We start from the raw sequence: 15,918 nt of genomic DNA, 5'->3' as shown, positions 1-15,918 counted from the left end.
CCATCATCCGTACAGGGGTGTACTTTACCTGAGTTTGGATTGGACGTGTATGTGGGAGGTAATTGGGTTTGTCTTTTCTACCCGGTAGGTGAGGTTGGCTGAAACCCTTGGTTTTCTTCCCTTTTTTTTCTTCTATAAATCTACCGCCACTCTCCCGAGACCTTTAGTGTCCATGGTCATTCTAGTATTTTTTTTTTTTTCGTTCACCTACCTCGTCCTAGCACACTGGAGACCTATACCATTTTTCATATAAAACTTCGAATGGTGCTATTTTGATAGTAGCTTGAAAATTATTGTTGTAGGTGATGCTGCATACTCTTTCAATGTCTTGGGTTGATCTACGATAAAATTCATAGCTATATTCTCTCATTTCCATTTCAGCATGCTTAGGGATTGCAATAGTCCTGTTGTTCTTTGTTTTGATGCTTTCACTTGCCTGTATACAAGACATTTACTTACAAACTCTGCTATGTCCTCCTTCATGTTGCGCTACCAAAAATACGGTTTAAGATCCTAGTACATTTGTGTTGCCTGGATGCATGGAGAACAAGGGGTTATAGGCCTCCGTTAGTATCTCTTGTTTCGATTTTTCAACCGCTGACACACACAATCACCATTGACATAATCCTTGACCAATTCTAGCCACCTTCCGTATCTCATGTTCAACTCTATATGGATGAAGAAGTACTTCAAACTCTTTTGGTCGGTACATATCCAAGTCTTGTCTCTACATAAGTAGTGCCACAAAATCGTGCAAAAACTATCGCAGCTAATTCCAAGTCATTAGTGAGGTAATTTAGCTTGTAATCCTTCAACTCATAGGTTGCATAGGCCACCTTCCCATGCCGCATCAATACACACCCCAACTCTTTTTTTGGAGGCGTCATTATAAATTACATAACCTCATGAACCCTCTAAAACAAATTACATAACCTCATGAACCCTCTGAAACGTGAGCACTAGACGACACTAAGTTGTGTTTCAAATCTTGGAAACTCGCTTCATGCTTCAATCCACACAAACAAGACACCCTTCATGGTGAACAATTTCAAAACCTCGATAGGATCTATGACAAGTTAGAGAATTGCTCACCAAATGCTATACATGGTTTTAACACATTCTCCAACATGAGCGGTCAATATAGTTGTTGACCAGTCAGTGTATAGTGCCTCCTTGGTTGTGTATGAAAATATATAATATAATATTAAAATTATTGATTTCTGGCCTTGGACAACCAGGAAACAATATTGATGTCTACTTCTACCTTAAAATTACCATTGCATTAAATGAAAAAAAAAAAGAAAAAAAAAAAGAGAGTAAGGATTGGGGAGGAGATATTTCCACGTGGCCGCCAAATGGACTGGATGCCAGGCTGGCTGATAACACTGCAAAATTCAAATAAATACTCTTGACCCACCTTTTTTTAGAAATAATTAAATAACAAGCTCAACATTTATTTATTATTTATTATTATTAATTCAGACCATGTGCCTATGTGTAGTTGGTAGTGTTGCCAATGTGGAAATATTCACAATTTTTAACTAATTTTAATTTTAAAAAATATTAGAAATTTAGATATTAAAAATTTCTTGAGTTATTTTTAAATATATTATTAAAAATTTTAACTTAATTTCTATATATATTTTGAAAAAATTATTTTTAAGAGTTATGATAGAATAAATAATAAAAATAATTATAAATATATATATATATATATATAGTTTGAAGGGACATGAAATATACATTTTAAGAATTGTTAAATAACTAAAAAAACATTTAAAAACAAAATTATAACTTTTAAATAATTACTAAATTAGTTATAATTACTAAATTGCGTGGGTGAATGAAGTATACTAGATTGATAGCGCTCATGCAAAATAGATTGGAAAAAGTATCTCGTGCTCATGATATACAACATGCATGAAGTCCTGTAATTTAACATCATAGTACTTGATTATGATGCACATCATATTTTTTACTTTGAGGGTAAGCTCTCATGGCTTTGTGTTTTGTTTTGGATTTCCCAAAAAGTCTCGTACCAGTGAAGATAGTATTTCTTGATTATGAACTCATGATCTTCCACTAAATTAACCAATGTGAGATTCACTCACAATAATCTTCAACTATTGGTTCCCCATACGTTAAATGAACGAAAAAGTAGCCTTGCTCGCCGAAGAACTATTGATCTAAATAATTGTTAAATAATTGTGCGAAGATGTTGAAAAGTAGGGGGGCTATGAAGAAGCTTCTCCATTACCATTTTTGGAGGAACATGAACATTATTGCAAACCTATTACCCAAACATATCCACTTTGGTCATTGTCCCTCTTTATTTCGTGTCATTTCTCTACACATGACCCACGTATGCGCACAGGGACCCACCCGGCTAGCATATACGTACCCTTTAGACCTATCCTTTAACTAGTGCACACTCATACTATCGGAGCCTCTGAGGGAAAGAAGCCCGCATAGTATTGTAGTGTACACAATACCGTATCATAGCATCATGACGAAAATAAATGTTGTAAGGTACGCATCCATATTAATCATGATGGAAAAAGATCGTGATGCATATGACAAACAAAGATGTATAAGGTCTTTGTAGGTTCAAATCATATAACATGCCGATCATAGGTTTGTTCTTTCATAGACATTTTCATGAATATGTTCTTGGCATATCAACATTTCACATTCTCGAAAATAATAATACTAGCATGGTGTGCATGACATATCATAGCATAAAATAAGTCATAATATATCATCACGTAGTCATGGCATGGCATGACATGACATGACATAACAGTCATAACATTACATAACACAGTTCATGTCAATCAAGTATACAATGTTCGATTTTCATGGTATAGCTCGTAATCTTTTTTTAATCATAACAATACTTTAATTTCATATTTATGTACTATAGGATCTTGCAGTCTTCCAAGCCTTCTTGGTCATTCTCATTTGAAACAAGTCTACATTGGTACCATGGAAGCATGTTGAGCCTTCGTCGTCAGCTAGTCTAGTGAATTTATAAGCCTAGAGTTTTGATGCTAACTATAACGACTCTAATTTTCTATTGAGATTAAGGTTGCCACTACATGTTTAATATATCTATAATGTATGAAAAATTCATTAAAAATATTTGATTACGAAGTCATTGACTTACACGTTCATAATCAATGAACAAATATTTTAATAAAACAATGAAAATTAAAATTAATTGTCCTGATCTACCCTAAGGGCTACAAAGAAAACAACATGCATGTAATTACCTTATCTTTGATCACATAGCGTCATCGCAAAGTCGTCAACTGAATTGAGTATCTTAAGAAATACTCCATAAGTGACTCCACTATTGGGTCAAAAAAATGTATACACAAGCAATCATGGGGGACCTATCGTTTCATAAAAAAATTATTTCATGGTCTTGAACTATGCTCTCTAATCCGGGTTAAGGATGTGTAGTACTTCTCTACACACAACCCACATATGTGCACATAGACCCACCAAGCTGGCGTCTACGTACCCTTAGGGTTGCCCTTCAACTAACGCACACTCACACTGCTCAAGCCACAGAGGAAAAGGAGCCCGCATAGTATTGTGGTGTACACAAATCGTATCATAACATCATGACAGATACAAATATCATAAGGTACACATTCGTATTATACACAAATCGTATCATACACAAATCGTATCATAACATCATGACAGATACAAAAAATATTTCGATGCATATGACACACAAAAAATGCACGAGGTACCCGTAGCTTCAAATTATATAACATGCAGATTGTACATTTGTTCTTTCATAAAATTTTTGATGAATACATTCTTGGTATATCAACATTTCACATTCTCGAAAACAATCAAGCTAATATGGTATGCATGACATATCATAACATAACATAAGTCATAATAAACGATCACGTAGTCATGACAACATAACATAATGAAAATCATAACATTACATAATATAATTCACGTCATAACAATCATAAAATATGGCATATGAGAAATTATGTTATAACGTGCTTTGTGGCTCCTCCATGTGCAATAACTTGCTAACGGGACTGGACTAACATAAAAAAATAAAAACAAATCAAAATCTAATTATAAGATCGTGTTGTTCAAGTTATAAACAAACTTAACTGACACCTTGGGACGACCCCCTCTTCGACCATGCAGTTTTTGAATACTCCCCCACCTCGACCAATAGTTAGCGAACACTTGAAAAAACTCTAAACCCTAAACCCTAAACTCCACCTCAACCAGCTGTCATCGTATCATGTTGCTAGCTAGTAAGTTATCAAAGGCTTTTCTTTGGGCTGGATTTCACATCTATTTCTACAACTATCTAAACTTCTAGGATCGACCTTGAAGTTTTGAGCATATTTCATGTCTATCACAAACCCACGCTAGATTCGAAGGTTGTTCATCCATTTCTAGCACCTTAGATATATTAGGCCCAATCTCATCCATCAGGTGAACTACTTTACTATTCTTAGACTTGGTCAGCTTGCATAGCCACCACATTGAATGACCAATATCTTGGGTTGATGTGCTACCTCATCAAATTTGATGAGACACTATGACATCTAGTTGGTCTAAATGTCTAGGTTAACTGATAGACCCTTCTGTAAAGCTACAAACTCACTCTAGGTGTGAGAGTGCAACCTTGTGTGCTTGCCAACTACTAGGTTATCTACGTGGTCCCACACTCCCTCTAATAACGAATTTACAGCACAGAGGTTTGATCGCCTTGACGTGCTATGCTATGTTGTTTTGAAAGATATATACCATCACGTATGTGTGTTTGCTTTACCTAACCCCAATTGAGAACAGGACAGAGTTCAGTGTCATTGCTTTTACTATTGTAGTGAGGCATTTTTTTTAAAGAAATTATAAGTAGTATTAAAACATTTTTGGAGATATTTTTATTTATTTAAGTCGAGATAAATTAATCTAAAAATTCCAAATTTCAAACGAAATTATAATTTTATTATAGAACTCCTCTCTCAACCGCATGGTCCCACGTTCAATATACAAAGTAGCACCACATATAAACCAAGTTTCTGGCCTTGCAGCTGAGGCACCCAGTCGTTCTGAACCAGAGGAGTGTCGTCACAGATATCCGACCTCCACCATCTTCTCTGCGTTCAACCTGTTCAAATCATTGTTTCAACTTCGGTACGTTCATTTCACCGCTATAATCCGAAGTTTTAAAAAATGAACTCAGTTTATTTGTTTTTGTTTTTGTTTTTGTGTGCGTGTGTTTGTTTTTCCGTTTGATTTCGTTTTCTGAGTTGTTTCTTTCGGTTTTTGAATTTGTTTCATCTTACGAACTGCTTTCTGCGATTTCTGTAGGAAATAGTTATTGTTTGTTTTACGCCACTTTTTTTGGTCGTGGTTTTGTTTTGGAGATGAATGGATTGAGAATCTAACCTGACTTCCTCCGGCCTTGCAGCGACTCCATTCTTGTATCATTTTCCAACTGCTACTCATTGTTGTTGTAATTTGGTAAAATCGACCTCTCATGTCAACAAGAATGGAGGCCACGGTTACGCAGCACTTCCACTTTTCTCCATGGATCCATTCGAGCAGTATTGTTGCAAAGCCCAAGGGTTCGCTACAATTTTCTCGGCGATTCGCGGAGCAGCACATCTTGCGGGTGCCATTTTCATTCAATTTACAATTGTCGAGGCCTTCAGCTCGTCGCAGAACAGTTGCATTGAACATTGCCTGCTCTTACGAGAACTCTACAGGTTTTCTGTTTGCAATCTATAGCCGATATATTCAATTTTCTCATCTTAAAGCTAAAGAAACGTCTGTGTTAATTCGATGGTATTCTATACAATTCGGTAAAAGCCAATTATAGCTTAGCTCCTAGAATTTTGATTAGCATTTACTTGGTATATATATATATATATATTCGTATGGAATCTGCAAAAACACATGAAGTTCCTCATCTTTACCCGTGATAAAATTAATGTTTCTCCGATTGTTAAAATTTGCACGGTGTACTTGAGAAACTTGGAGCACCTTTGTTAAGTGTGTTATAAAATGACAATTTCATTTCAACTTGATTACGTTTTTCCCATTTTCTCCTATTGTTAAGTTTTTTTTACACAATGTTTTAAGCTCTCATTAGAAGGATTAGCCTGTAATTTGTGGCATACATACATGCAGTGTTGGAATCTGGAAACCATTTTGCTTCTTTTGATGAATCTTTGGCTATACAGGTATGGGTTTCCTCTTTTTCATTCTTATTTTGCCAGAGGTTTTCACTGCTTTCTTGCATTGTGTGATTGAGTCATATTCAAAATTGCAGAGGAAGTGCCGGGAGATTGAGTCATATTTAAATGGGCGCTGTATATATCTTGTTGGTGAGTTTCTTTCTTGGAGCACTTCATTACTTTTGAGCTTATGAAATTAGATGTTCAAAATCGTATCTATGAAGTGCAGGAATGATGGGCTCGGGAAAAACGACTGTGGGGAATGTCCTGTCCAATGCACTTGGTTACTCCTTTGCTGATAGGTTTGTCTTAAAGCTGTTTGTGCAGTTTTTACAGACTTTCTGTCAAAATCTGTTATTCTTATTTGCATCTTGATTTCATAGCAAGCGAAAGATTTACGTTCTTTAAATTTTATAATTAAATTTAACTTCCAAGTTTTATTGACAAGTGAAGCTGAGTAAAATGCAGCTGTAAAATTGCAATATCATTGAAGATGCAACAGATGCAGAAAAATCACTGGACCCTGTTTTTAATTTTATTTCCTCCATTAATGAAAGAAAGAACTGTGGATCTAGGATTTTTATGCTAGCGTTATAATTTCTGGCTTCTGTGATTAATTTTTCTTGTCCATGCGTAACCACATGCTATGACGATATATTTCCTTACTGATCACTTATGTTATTTTATATTTTGGATGCCACAGTGATTCATTGGTTGAAGAAGACGTTGGAATTTCTGTAGCTGAAATTTTCAAGGTCTATGGGGAGGACTTCTTTAGAGAAAAAGAGGTCAGTATAGACGCATAACTGCCAAATCATTTGTTACATTTTGACATAATTTATGCTGTCTGTTAACTACTATGCTCAAAGTTTATGCTGTTTATTCATTATTACCTCTCTCTGCCTCTCTCTCTCTCTCAAATGCACCCATCGATTATCTTGTAAAGGTTTTTAGCTGTGAGGTTCATATCCAAACATGGATTCTGATCGAGATGCTCTTTCTCTCTTGACTGATGAGGTTATCTCAATTGTTTGTCCCGTGGTGCACTTGGATTTGTACTTCAGACTACTTTTGAAGTGTTACGTAGTATCTAGAATTGATGAAAGTGATCTTAATCATTCAAGAATTTCTTTTTAGTTCTTGCTTAAACTAAACCTCATACTAGCCTCGAAGGTCAAAGTAAATATCATGGCCATAATGCTCTATGATAACTATCAATTACTTTGTTTTCTATTCTTTCCTTTTAAAGTTATACCATGAAAAGGTCATTGCCACTTGGCCATTAAATTTTGATAGATCCGGAATGTGTAATACTTTGAATTTCTCACCATTGAAACATTGTTGCCACAAGGGATGCTCTATTCTATGCATTTATGAACTCCAAAACAAAATCTTAGCTTATTGACATAACAGTGAATCTAACTTATCTTGATTCCTGCAGACGGAGGCATTGAGGAAGTTATCTTTGATGCATCAGTTTGTTATTTCCACAGGCGGAGGTGTCGTTACAAGAACGATAAACTGGTAAAGAAGACAGACTAGTTAGATACAAGTGGTTACATCTTTTCAGCTGTACTTAAGTTTTCAGTATCATCTGGCCGAACCTTTGTTCTTAAATTTCCAGGAAACATATGAATAAAGGGATCAGTGTCTGGTTGGATGTGCCCTTGGAAGCCTTGGTTAAGAGGATTTCAGCTGTAGGAACCCGTTCTCGCCCCCTTTTGCATCATGATTCAACTGATGCATACTCAAAAGTACGTTTTTCAGTGCTTGTTTCTGTTTTCTCTTGAGAAGAATCTCTTAAGATTAGTTTTAAAATTCAGTCTCGAATAAATTTGTTATTTAATTCCTGTCATCTACAGACCGTCGTCCGTTTATCTACTCTCCTAGAAGAGAGGGGTGAAGCATATGCCAAAGCTGAAGTGAGAGTTTCCTGCCAAAGTAAGACATCTTTCCTTGATGTTTTTATTCATCATGACCTGTGGAAGTACAGAAAGGAACTTCTAAAATAATGTCTTATTCTTTCTAAGCTTAATGTCAACAGCTCAATGGTTTTGGGTTTGCAATATCAAAAAAATAATCTCTTTAGTTTTTCTTTCGCACAGAAGAACTGCTGCTTTCATTTAAAAGTTATTTTTTCCAAAACCATTTCGAACATAAGCCGAGTGTTTGAGTTGTTGTGCAGAACTTGCAGCGAAACTGGGCACTAAAGATGTATGTAATGTCACACCTATGGCCATAGCAATCGAGGTCTCTCTCTCTCTCTCTCTCTGCATATATATTATAGTTTATACTGCTAACTCAAGCATTTTGACTGAGTCCTATTTTTATTCCTAACAATTTTTAGCTCGTACACGTTTATACTACTATGTACTCTCAGGTACTGGAACAAATCAGCATCTTTTTGGAGAGAGAAAATGGTTCTTGTGCATTTTGACAACCACAAAAACAATAGTTATTCAGGTATAATTGAAGAATTACTACTTTCATGGCAGCAATGAAGTGAAGAAGCTGATATTTTCGTTTCATTTTTTCCTTATAAAAGTTGAGAATTTTTCTTCTGTTTTCAGGTGCAATTACAAATTCGATTTTTTCATTATTTATGGAGAATATTCTCTATCAAAGCTTGATTCATCCCCAAGTCTTGACCCATATTTCTTAATCACGCAAAAGGGTTTGATCATTTAGTGTAGTGAATCATAGAAAATGTATCACGTTTCTTAGTTCCATGTTTCTTATAAATGTGGTTATGTCATTCATTCAAGTTAGATTACGTTGGAGGATGAAAGTGGCTAATTTAGAGTATGATCATGAGTTTATAATCAAATAATACTCTCCATTAGTATGAGGTCTTTTGGGGAAGCACAAAACAAAACCATGAGAGAGAGCTTATGCTCAAAGTGGGCAATATCATGCCATTGTAGAGAATCGTGTTCAACTAACAGATTACACTTTGGTTGGCTCTATTGTACGGAAAAGTTTCATTTTTAATTTTAAAATTTTCCCCTGTTCTTTGTCAATTTCTATATGGTAAATTGGTTAATGGAGTCAAAGTGAGCATAACACAATAGATATTATTGATCAAGAGCGAAGTGATTCGAATTTCTATAGCCTCAAATATTGTTAAAGAAATTGGGCTTCCACCTCCCTCTTTCTTGCGTTCATGTTTAGGCCTTGAAAAACAAATTTACTCATAAGACTTTTTTTTTTGTTGGGAGTTAATTGTTTATTTTGTATTCAATATAAAGTTTGTATAATTTGTAGAGTATCAATTAGGTAGTTTGTTGCATCACGCTAATAAAATAACAATCGTTCTCTCGACACCATAATGACAAACTGTGTTGGAAGTAGAGATTGTTGTGAGGATGCAAATTTGGCAAAATCAAAGGCAACTTTTCTATGCTACTCGTACACTTTTTGACCATTTTACACTATCATCTTCTGCTAGGTATACAAAAGCTCATTGATTGAACAAACATCAACTTCAAAATCTCAAACAACCTCCTCGGACCCTCGAGAGCTTGAACACGTGTGTACCTTCTCTCATGTACAAACCTCCACACTCTCCTCCTCTGAGGCTTTTCTCCTCTGTGCATCAAGTTTTGTTTCATTGCCAACGCTATTGGATATGGCTTTTGGTAGCCAGAAACCGGGCCTCTCGAGGAACGGTGCTCGATCAAGAACCAATGGCTCTCTCAAACTTACTTCTATCCCATTATCTATCCACAATGTCAAGGTTGCTTCACCTTTGAGACCCAAAGAAAACCAGCCTAAACCTGCTATTGAAATATCAATGCTATTGACGTCCCAGCTGCTGCCAGACACTTTTATCTCTCTCTCCTCCCATTTGCCAATTTCAGAAGCACGGTCTACGCCAATGGGTGGCTGACAGGGAAAAACAAAACGAAAATATTCAAACTGCAATCATCAAATAGATAAGACTTCGTTTTTCTTTCACTAATATGGCTATGTTTAGGAGTGATTGTGCCAAAACAATACTTCAGCAGAGCAACAAACATGGCCAGATGGCCAGAGATATGAAGTGTGAGATCCTACATTGGTTGGGGAGGAGAACGAAGCATTCTTTATAAGAGTGTGGAAACTCCTCCCTAACAAATGCGTTTTAAAAACCTTGAAGAGAAGCCCAAAAGGGAAAGTTCAAAGAGGACAATATCTGCTAGCGGTTGGCTTAGGATGTTATAAATGGTATCAGAGCCAGACACCGGGCGATGTGCCAGCGAGGAGACTGAGCCTCGAATTGGATGAACATGAGGCGATGTGCCAGCAAAGTTACTGGACCCTGAAAGGGGTGGATTTGGTGGGAGTCCCACATCGATTGGAGAAGGGAACAAGTGCCAGCGAGCGAGCGAGAGAATAAGTGCATGGGATTGGAGTGAAATAAATTGGAGTGAAATAAAGGCATTTAGATTACCTGCAACCTTACACCTGCATGTTTCTTCCATATCTCATCGGCATTTTCAATCTTCCCCAAGTGAAGAGAAACATTTGGTGATGCCCAAACTGTAACATAAATTGTCTGTACTAAAGCTTGGCTGAGGTCAAGTCTTACCAAACCACCAACATGCACGGCCTGTCCTACCTGCACAACATTATATTAATCAATACTCAAGCATCCTCAAATCTAGTGAACAACCACTACCAAGTCATTCTATAATTTGTTACTTGTCTACCATTTGCATGTAACATTATAGACAACTCAAATGAATAGTTCAAACTAACAAGCCATAAACCTGAAAACATGCTAAATTTGCATACAAACTCGGGCCTATCCAACTATTTTAAAGCAGTAACTGAAATAGCTACGGTATAATGGAGAGGAATTTTGAATATCTAACATGCTATCATTTAGAACACAGCGTGGACTCAAAATCTCTGTCAAATATGGGTTAATAAGCCATTGTAGAGTCATAAATTTTCACTAGTGAAAGTACTAAATGGATATGGTCATGTAGATGATAGAATAAATCCATGTTTTCATGTAGAAGAGGTATATACTTGCCTTCACTCGATAAGTCCTCGGTTGGAGCTCCTTACGGATTACGACCATCTTTTGTTCTTCCCTATCCAATCTCATGGACGCTAGATAAGGATGTAGAAGACCAGGAGTGTCAAACAACTTTGCCTTGGCTGACAAAATCCCCGCAATTCTCAAAATCCCGAGGGTCGTCCCCGGAATTGGAGCTTCTGTAAGCTTTGTCACTTTAGCCCCTTCTTTCTTTGCAAATGTGTTAATGAGAGTAGACTTCCCTGCATTCTGAGCACCAATAACCCACACATTGCCTCGTGGACCAGCCAATTCTTTGATGAAGGACAATAGATTTCTCACACCAACATCTTTACGAGCACTAACCAAATAGACTCCAGCCAATTTAGGAGCCCCTGCAGCCTTAGCACGGTGCCTAACCCATCTATCAAGCCTTGTGGGTGAAATCTGTGAGGGGAGGAGGTCAACCTTTGTAGCCACAAGAACAAGCTTTGGCAGCTTTTTACTAATCTTTGGGTTGTTCTTATTCCCTTCCAGAGCCTTAAACAACGATTTTGCTGCCCTCTTTGGGAAAGAACCATCGAAATCAACACAATCAACAACCATAACAACAACATTATTCAAATTTGATGTGGATTTCATCAAACGATTGGCTATCAATCTATCAAAATCAAAATCAGGTATCAAATTCTCAGCAGCTTGGTTCTTTACCTGCCCATAATTCCTCAATGAATGGCACCTTGCACAAACTGTTACCTCTTCTCTCTCTTTCTCAGCCTCTCTAGCTCTCTTCTTCTTTTCTGACTTAGATATCCTCTTCTTCTCGGCTCGCTTCACCGTTTCCTCTGTAATGTTTCCATATCCCACATCAGCAGGAGCAAAACCATCCAAATCCAAATCACTTTCTTCTTCCTCCATGATTTTAGCCTCCCATTCATCTGAATCCCAATCAAATTCATCAACAATTTTTTCTCCATCACTGTCTTCTTCTTCTTCAAACATGGCATCATCCTCATCCTCATCCTCTATAATTCCATAGAAATCATCTTCTATTGGTTCTGTGACTGAAACCTTCCTTTTCTGATAATATCCAGGAACGTTTGGATCCTCATCTTGCATAAAAACTCCACAACCAGGACATATGTCCCCCATTTTCTCATCCTCATTTCGTCCCTCACTCAGAAGTGGATTTTTCGTTCTTCCTTTACCCTGAATCTTAGAACTGGTTGTATGAACACTTAATTGAGATTTCACGGCTAACCTAACTACTGGAACTTGATTTTCGTGAGCAATTCCTTCCCTAATGAAGCCTATGAAAACAGGGTTTTCGTTTACTCAATGAATCAAAATGCAAGGGAAAATGAGGGGAAGGGTGAATTTACCTGGAAATAAACGAGGACGTGTTCGTACTCTGAATCCAGTACAGAGATTATTGTGGGCGAGATTCAGAGTGAGCGCCGTTGCAGATAGCGAAATCGCCATTTCTTCAAGTCGCAATTGATATACACAACTGGTAGTGTTATGTGAAGTATTTTAGGGAAGAACAGTGTTGGGCACATACAAACAGTTTCATACCTAAAGATAAGAACATACGCGAAGTTCCATCGCTGCAAATCTTATGCAGCAGAAGGAGGGTAAACGAAGGAGAATTAATTTTGAGTTGAAGGACCTAAAATATTGAATATTTAAGCAAAAACAGAGTAAGGGGCGAAGCAAGAAATGAGCCAAAACTTGTTAATTCTTATCTCATCCTCAATTTTTAATCTCTTTTTTTAAAAAACCTAAAACAAATTAATAGAGGTGTTCCAAAAAAAAAAAAATAAAAAATAAAAAATAAAAAATAATAATAATAATACTGGGAAGAATATGATAAAACACTCGTACATGTTAGGGTAAGGAAATAGAGAGTTTTCTAGCTTCGTGGTTCTTCAATGGAAATTTCTCTCTTGAGCTCTCACGTCCACCTCTTTACCCAAATCAATCCTTCTTGGACTTCTTTTCCTTTTGATGTCACAGTTGCTAGATTAGGGTTTTCTTCTTCTTATTTGATTTCACAGTGGTTTACGGCAGCAACTGCTATCTAATCTGAAAATCTGCTTTCTAAAGTGTGGCTTCGGTCCTTTTTTGGTATCATTTTGTTTTTATAATGTTTGTTTCTTTTCATTTAGATCTGAGAAAGGATAAAATTTTTCATCTAAGATGTTTCTAATTGGATTGTGAATGATCCACGTGGACTGCTGATGTGGATTAAAATTTCCATGTCATCCTCGAAAATTGAATTTTCGAATTGCTTCACCATTAGGGTTAGCAATTTGTTCCAGATTTGCCAACAATGTTGTTTCTCGATTTGCTACAGCATCATGGTTCAACATAAATGTTCTAGAATTTTACATAACTCAATTAAATGTAAAATTAAGCTCGATTTATGCAAATTAATCTTCTTTTTATATTAAACCACAATTAACTATTTCACGTATACTAATTAAAAGAAATGGAACAGGTGCAAAATTAACTACAAAAAGACTTGATATAACTCTACTTTTGGAGAGTTATTAGCGTTGCCGGAGAACTCTCTAGCGTTTCTCCAAGGCGTTGCTCAAGAACTCCCTAGGGCATTGCTTAAGACCGACCATAGTCACTGAAGTATGAAGTTTTGTGGGATTAGCTGGATATTACAAAAGGTTCATATAGAATTTTTCCAAGATCTCTGCACAGCACTTACACAGTTAACTAAGAAGGGCAAGCCCTTCAAATGGACACTAACATGTGAACAGAGTTTCCAAGAGCTTAAAGAAAGGTAGGTGACAACAACCGTCCTCACTGGGTCAGACAACCTCATAGTATATAGTGACGCCTCAGGTAAAGGTCTAGAGTGCATGCTTATGCAGAAGCGTAAGATGCCACATTAAAGACGTACGAACGAAATTAACAGCAGTAGTGTTTGCATTAAAGACGTTGCCACATTATCTATATGGACCGAAAGTGCAAATATATACTGATCATAAGAGTCTCAAGTACCTGTTTAGGCAGAAGGAACTTAATATGAGACAAAAAGAATGGTTAGAATTGGTAAAGGATTACGATGTTGAGATTCTATACCATCCAAATAAAGCTAATGTTGTAGCTGATGCATTGATCAAGGGTTGGAATTGATAAAGGATTACGATGTTGAGATTCTATACTTCTGCAATGATCACCCAGCAAGAGAAAGTTACAAGATGAGATGAGGAAGGTTGAAATCGAGGTTGTAGCCAGAGGTGGTACCGCTCTAATTGCACAGATGACCGTGCAACCCAACTTACGAGAACGAATCATTGACGTCCAAAAAAATGACGAGCACCTCACCAAAGTGTGAAATTAAACAGAAACAGAGAGACCAGCGGGTTTTCAATCTTCTCAGACAGGGGCTTACTGTGGCAAAAGCGCATGTGTGTAACTTGAGACGAGAAAATTCTAAAAGAGATTATGATTGAAGCTCATGATACATCTTATGTGTTCCACCTTGGGAGTACGAAGATGTACTAACCTGAAATGATGTTATTGATGGCTAGAGATGAAGAAGGATATAGTAGATTTCATAAACCAATGCTTGACTTGCCAACATGTGAAGGCCCAACAGAAAGGGAAGTAGTATGTATAGATTTTATCTCGAGTTTGCCAAAAATCAAGCAGAGTTTTAACGTAATTCTAGGTGGTTGTAGACAGGCTAACCAAAACAACTCACTTCATTCCATGCAAGACCACATATCGAGTGGATTGATGGGTTCAGTTATATGTCAGAGAAGTAGTTTTCCTGCATGGAGTGCAAGTTTCTATTGTGCTAGATCAGGACACCAGGTTCACCACACAGTTTTGGAAGAGTCTTCAGAAGGCATTGGGAACGCAGCTAAGGTTTAGCACAACATTTCACCCTTAGAGGGATGGACAGACGGGAAGACTAAATCAGATCTTGGAGGAAATGTTGTGAGCATGGGTCATGGATTTCTCTTGATGCTGGGACGAACAACTACCTTTGATGGAATTTGCCAACAGTAACAGTTATCAAGTGACAATTCAAATGGCCCCATTCGAGGCACTGTATGAGTGTAGGTGTCGGGCACCGGTATTTTGGGAAGAGGTAGGCATGCAACAATTGCTGGGACTAGAGTTGGTTCAGGTCACCAACGTAGCGGTACAAAAAATTAAGCAAAGGATACTTATTGCACAGAGTCGACAGAAGAGCTATGCAAATTCACGTATAGAAGACCTTGAGTTTGAAGTGGGTGATCATGTTTACCTAAAAGTAGAACCCATGAGAGGGTATTGACGTTTGGGAATGAGGGCAAGTTGAACCCAAGATTTATAGGCCCTTTTGCATTTCCATAGAACTTCATTGTCGTGCACAATGTGTTTCACGTATCCATGCTACGAAAGTACATGCCAGCAGCCAGGTGATAGGACATGAAAATCTTCCCCTTCGAAAATATCCGACTTAATAGGAGAGACTTGTCAGAATTTTTGCTCGTGACCATAGGGGATTGTGCAGCTAGGTGATTCCCTTGGTAAAAGTCTTGTGGGGCGACCATCGTAATGAGGAAGCAACCTGGGATGAGAAGAAGACGTGAGGATTGCCTATCCCGACCTCATCTAAGAGATGCCTACTTTCAAGGACAAAAGTTTCTAAAGATGGGAGAGTTT

General features: G+C 37.2%; 2 protein-coding genes across 2 annotated transcripts; one reads left to right on the top strand and one right to left on the bottom strand.

Annotated features, from left to right (window-relative positions):
• Positions 1-5,052: 5,052 nt before the first annotated feature.
• LOC111451641 (shikimate kinase, chloroplastic-like) lies at positions 5,053-9,082 on the top strand. Its single transcript, XM_023092120.1, has 13 exons — positions 5,053-5,190; positions 5,468-5,765; positions 6,190-6,242; positions 6,332-6,386; positions 6,466-6,538; positions 6,940-7,024; positions 7,678-7,760; positions 7,861-7,990; positions 8,099-8,177; positions 8,422-8,486; positions 8,617-8,699; positions 8,807-8,987; positions 9,026-9,082. The coding sequence occupies exons 2-11, from the start codon at positions 5,537-5,539 to the stop codon at positions 8,671-8,673; spliced, it is 909 nt and encodes a 302-aa protein (XP_022947888.1). The 5' UTR covers positions 5,053-5,190; positions 5,468-5,536; the 3' UTR covers positions 8,674-8,699; positions 8,807-8,987; positions 9,026-9,082.
• A 483-nt stretch (positions 9,083-9,565) lies between these two features.
• Positions 9,566-12,886, bottom strand: LOC111451640 (GTP-binding protein BRASSINAZOLE INSENSITIVE PALE GREEN 2, chloroplastic). Its single transcript, XM_023092119.1, has 4 exons — positions 12,624-12,886; positions 11,257-12,551; positions 10,669-10,836; positions 9,566-10,121 (listed from the first exon to the last, which is right to left on the bottom strand). Exons 1-4 carry the CDS (start codon positions 12,721-12,723, stop codon positions 9,780-9,782), a joined length of 1,905 nt encoding a protein of 634 aa, XP_022947887.1. The 5' UTR covers positions 12,724-12,886; the 3' UTR covers positions 9,566-9,779.
• Between the last annotated feature and the right edge of the window lie 3,032 nt (positions 12,887-15,918).

Source organism: Cucurbita moschata, unplaced genomic scaffold (assembly GCF_002738365.1).
Source record: "Cucurbita moschata cultivar Rifu unplaced genomic scaffold, Cmos_1.0 Cmo_Scf00013, whole genome shotgun sequence".
NCBI classification, from domain to species: Eukaryota; Viridiplantae; Streptophyta; class Magnoliopsida; order Cucurbitales; family Cucurbitaceae; genus Cucurbita; species Cucurbita moschata.
This window is presented reverse-complemented; position numbering and strand designations above follow the sequence as displayed.

What these genes read in the sequence shown, in the direction of transcription:
- LOC111451640 (XM_023092119.1), bottom strand. Translation starts at nt 12,723, where the DNA reads ATGGCGATTTCGCTATCTGCAACGGCGCTCACTCTGAATCTCGCCCAC. An exon ending in ACGTCCTCGTTTATTTCCAG is followed by an intron (nt 12,552 to 12,623) that starts GTAAATTCACCC and finishes CTGTTTTCATAG; the next exon opens with GCTTCATTAGGGAAGGAATT. An exon ending in CGAGGACTTATCGAGTGAAG is followed by an intron (nt 10,837 to 11,256) that starts GCAAGTATATAC and finishes AATGTTGTGCAG; the next exon opens with GTAGGACAGGCCGTGCATGT.
- LOC111451641 (XM_023092120.1), top strand. Translation starts at nt 5,537, where the DNA reads ATGTCAACAAGAATGGAGGCCACGGTTACGCAGCACTTCCACTTTTCT. An exon ending in GGTTACTCCTTTGCTGATAG is followed by an intron (nt 6,539 to 6,939) that starts GTTTGTCTTAAA and finishes TGGATGCCACAG; the next exon opens with TGATTCATTGGTTGAAGAAG. An exon ending in CAACTGATGCATACTCAAAA is followed by an intron (nt 7,991 to 8,098) that starts GTACGTTTTTCA and finishes TGTCATCTACAG; the next exon opens with ACCGTCGTCCGTTTATCTAC.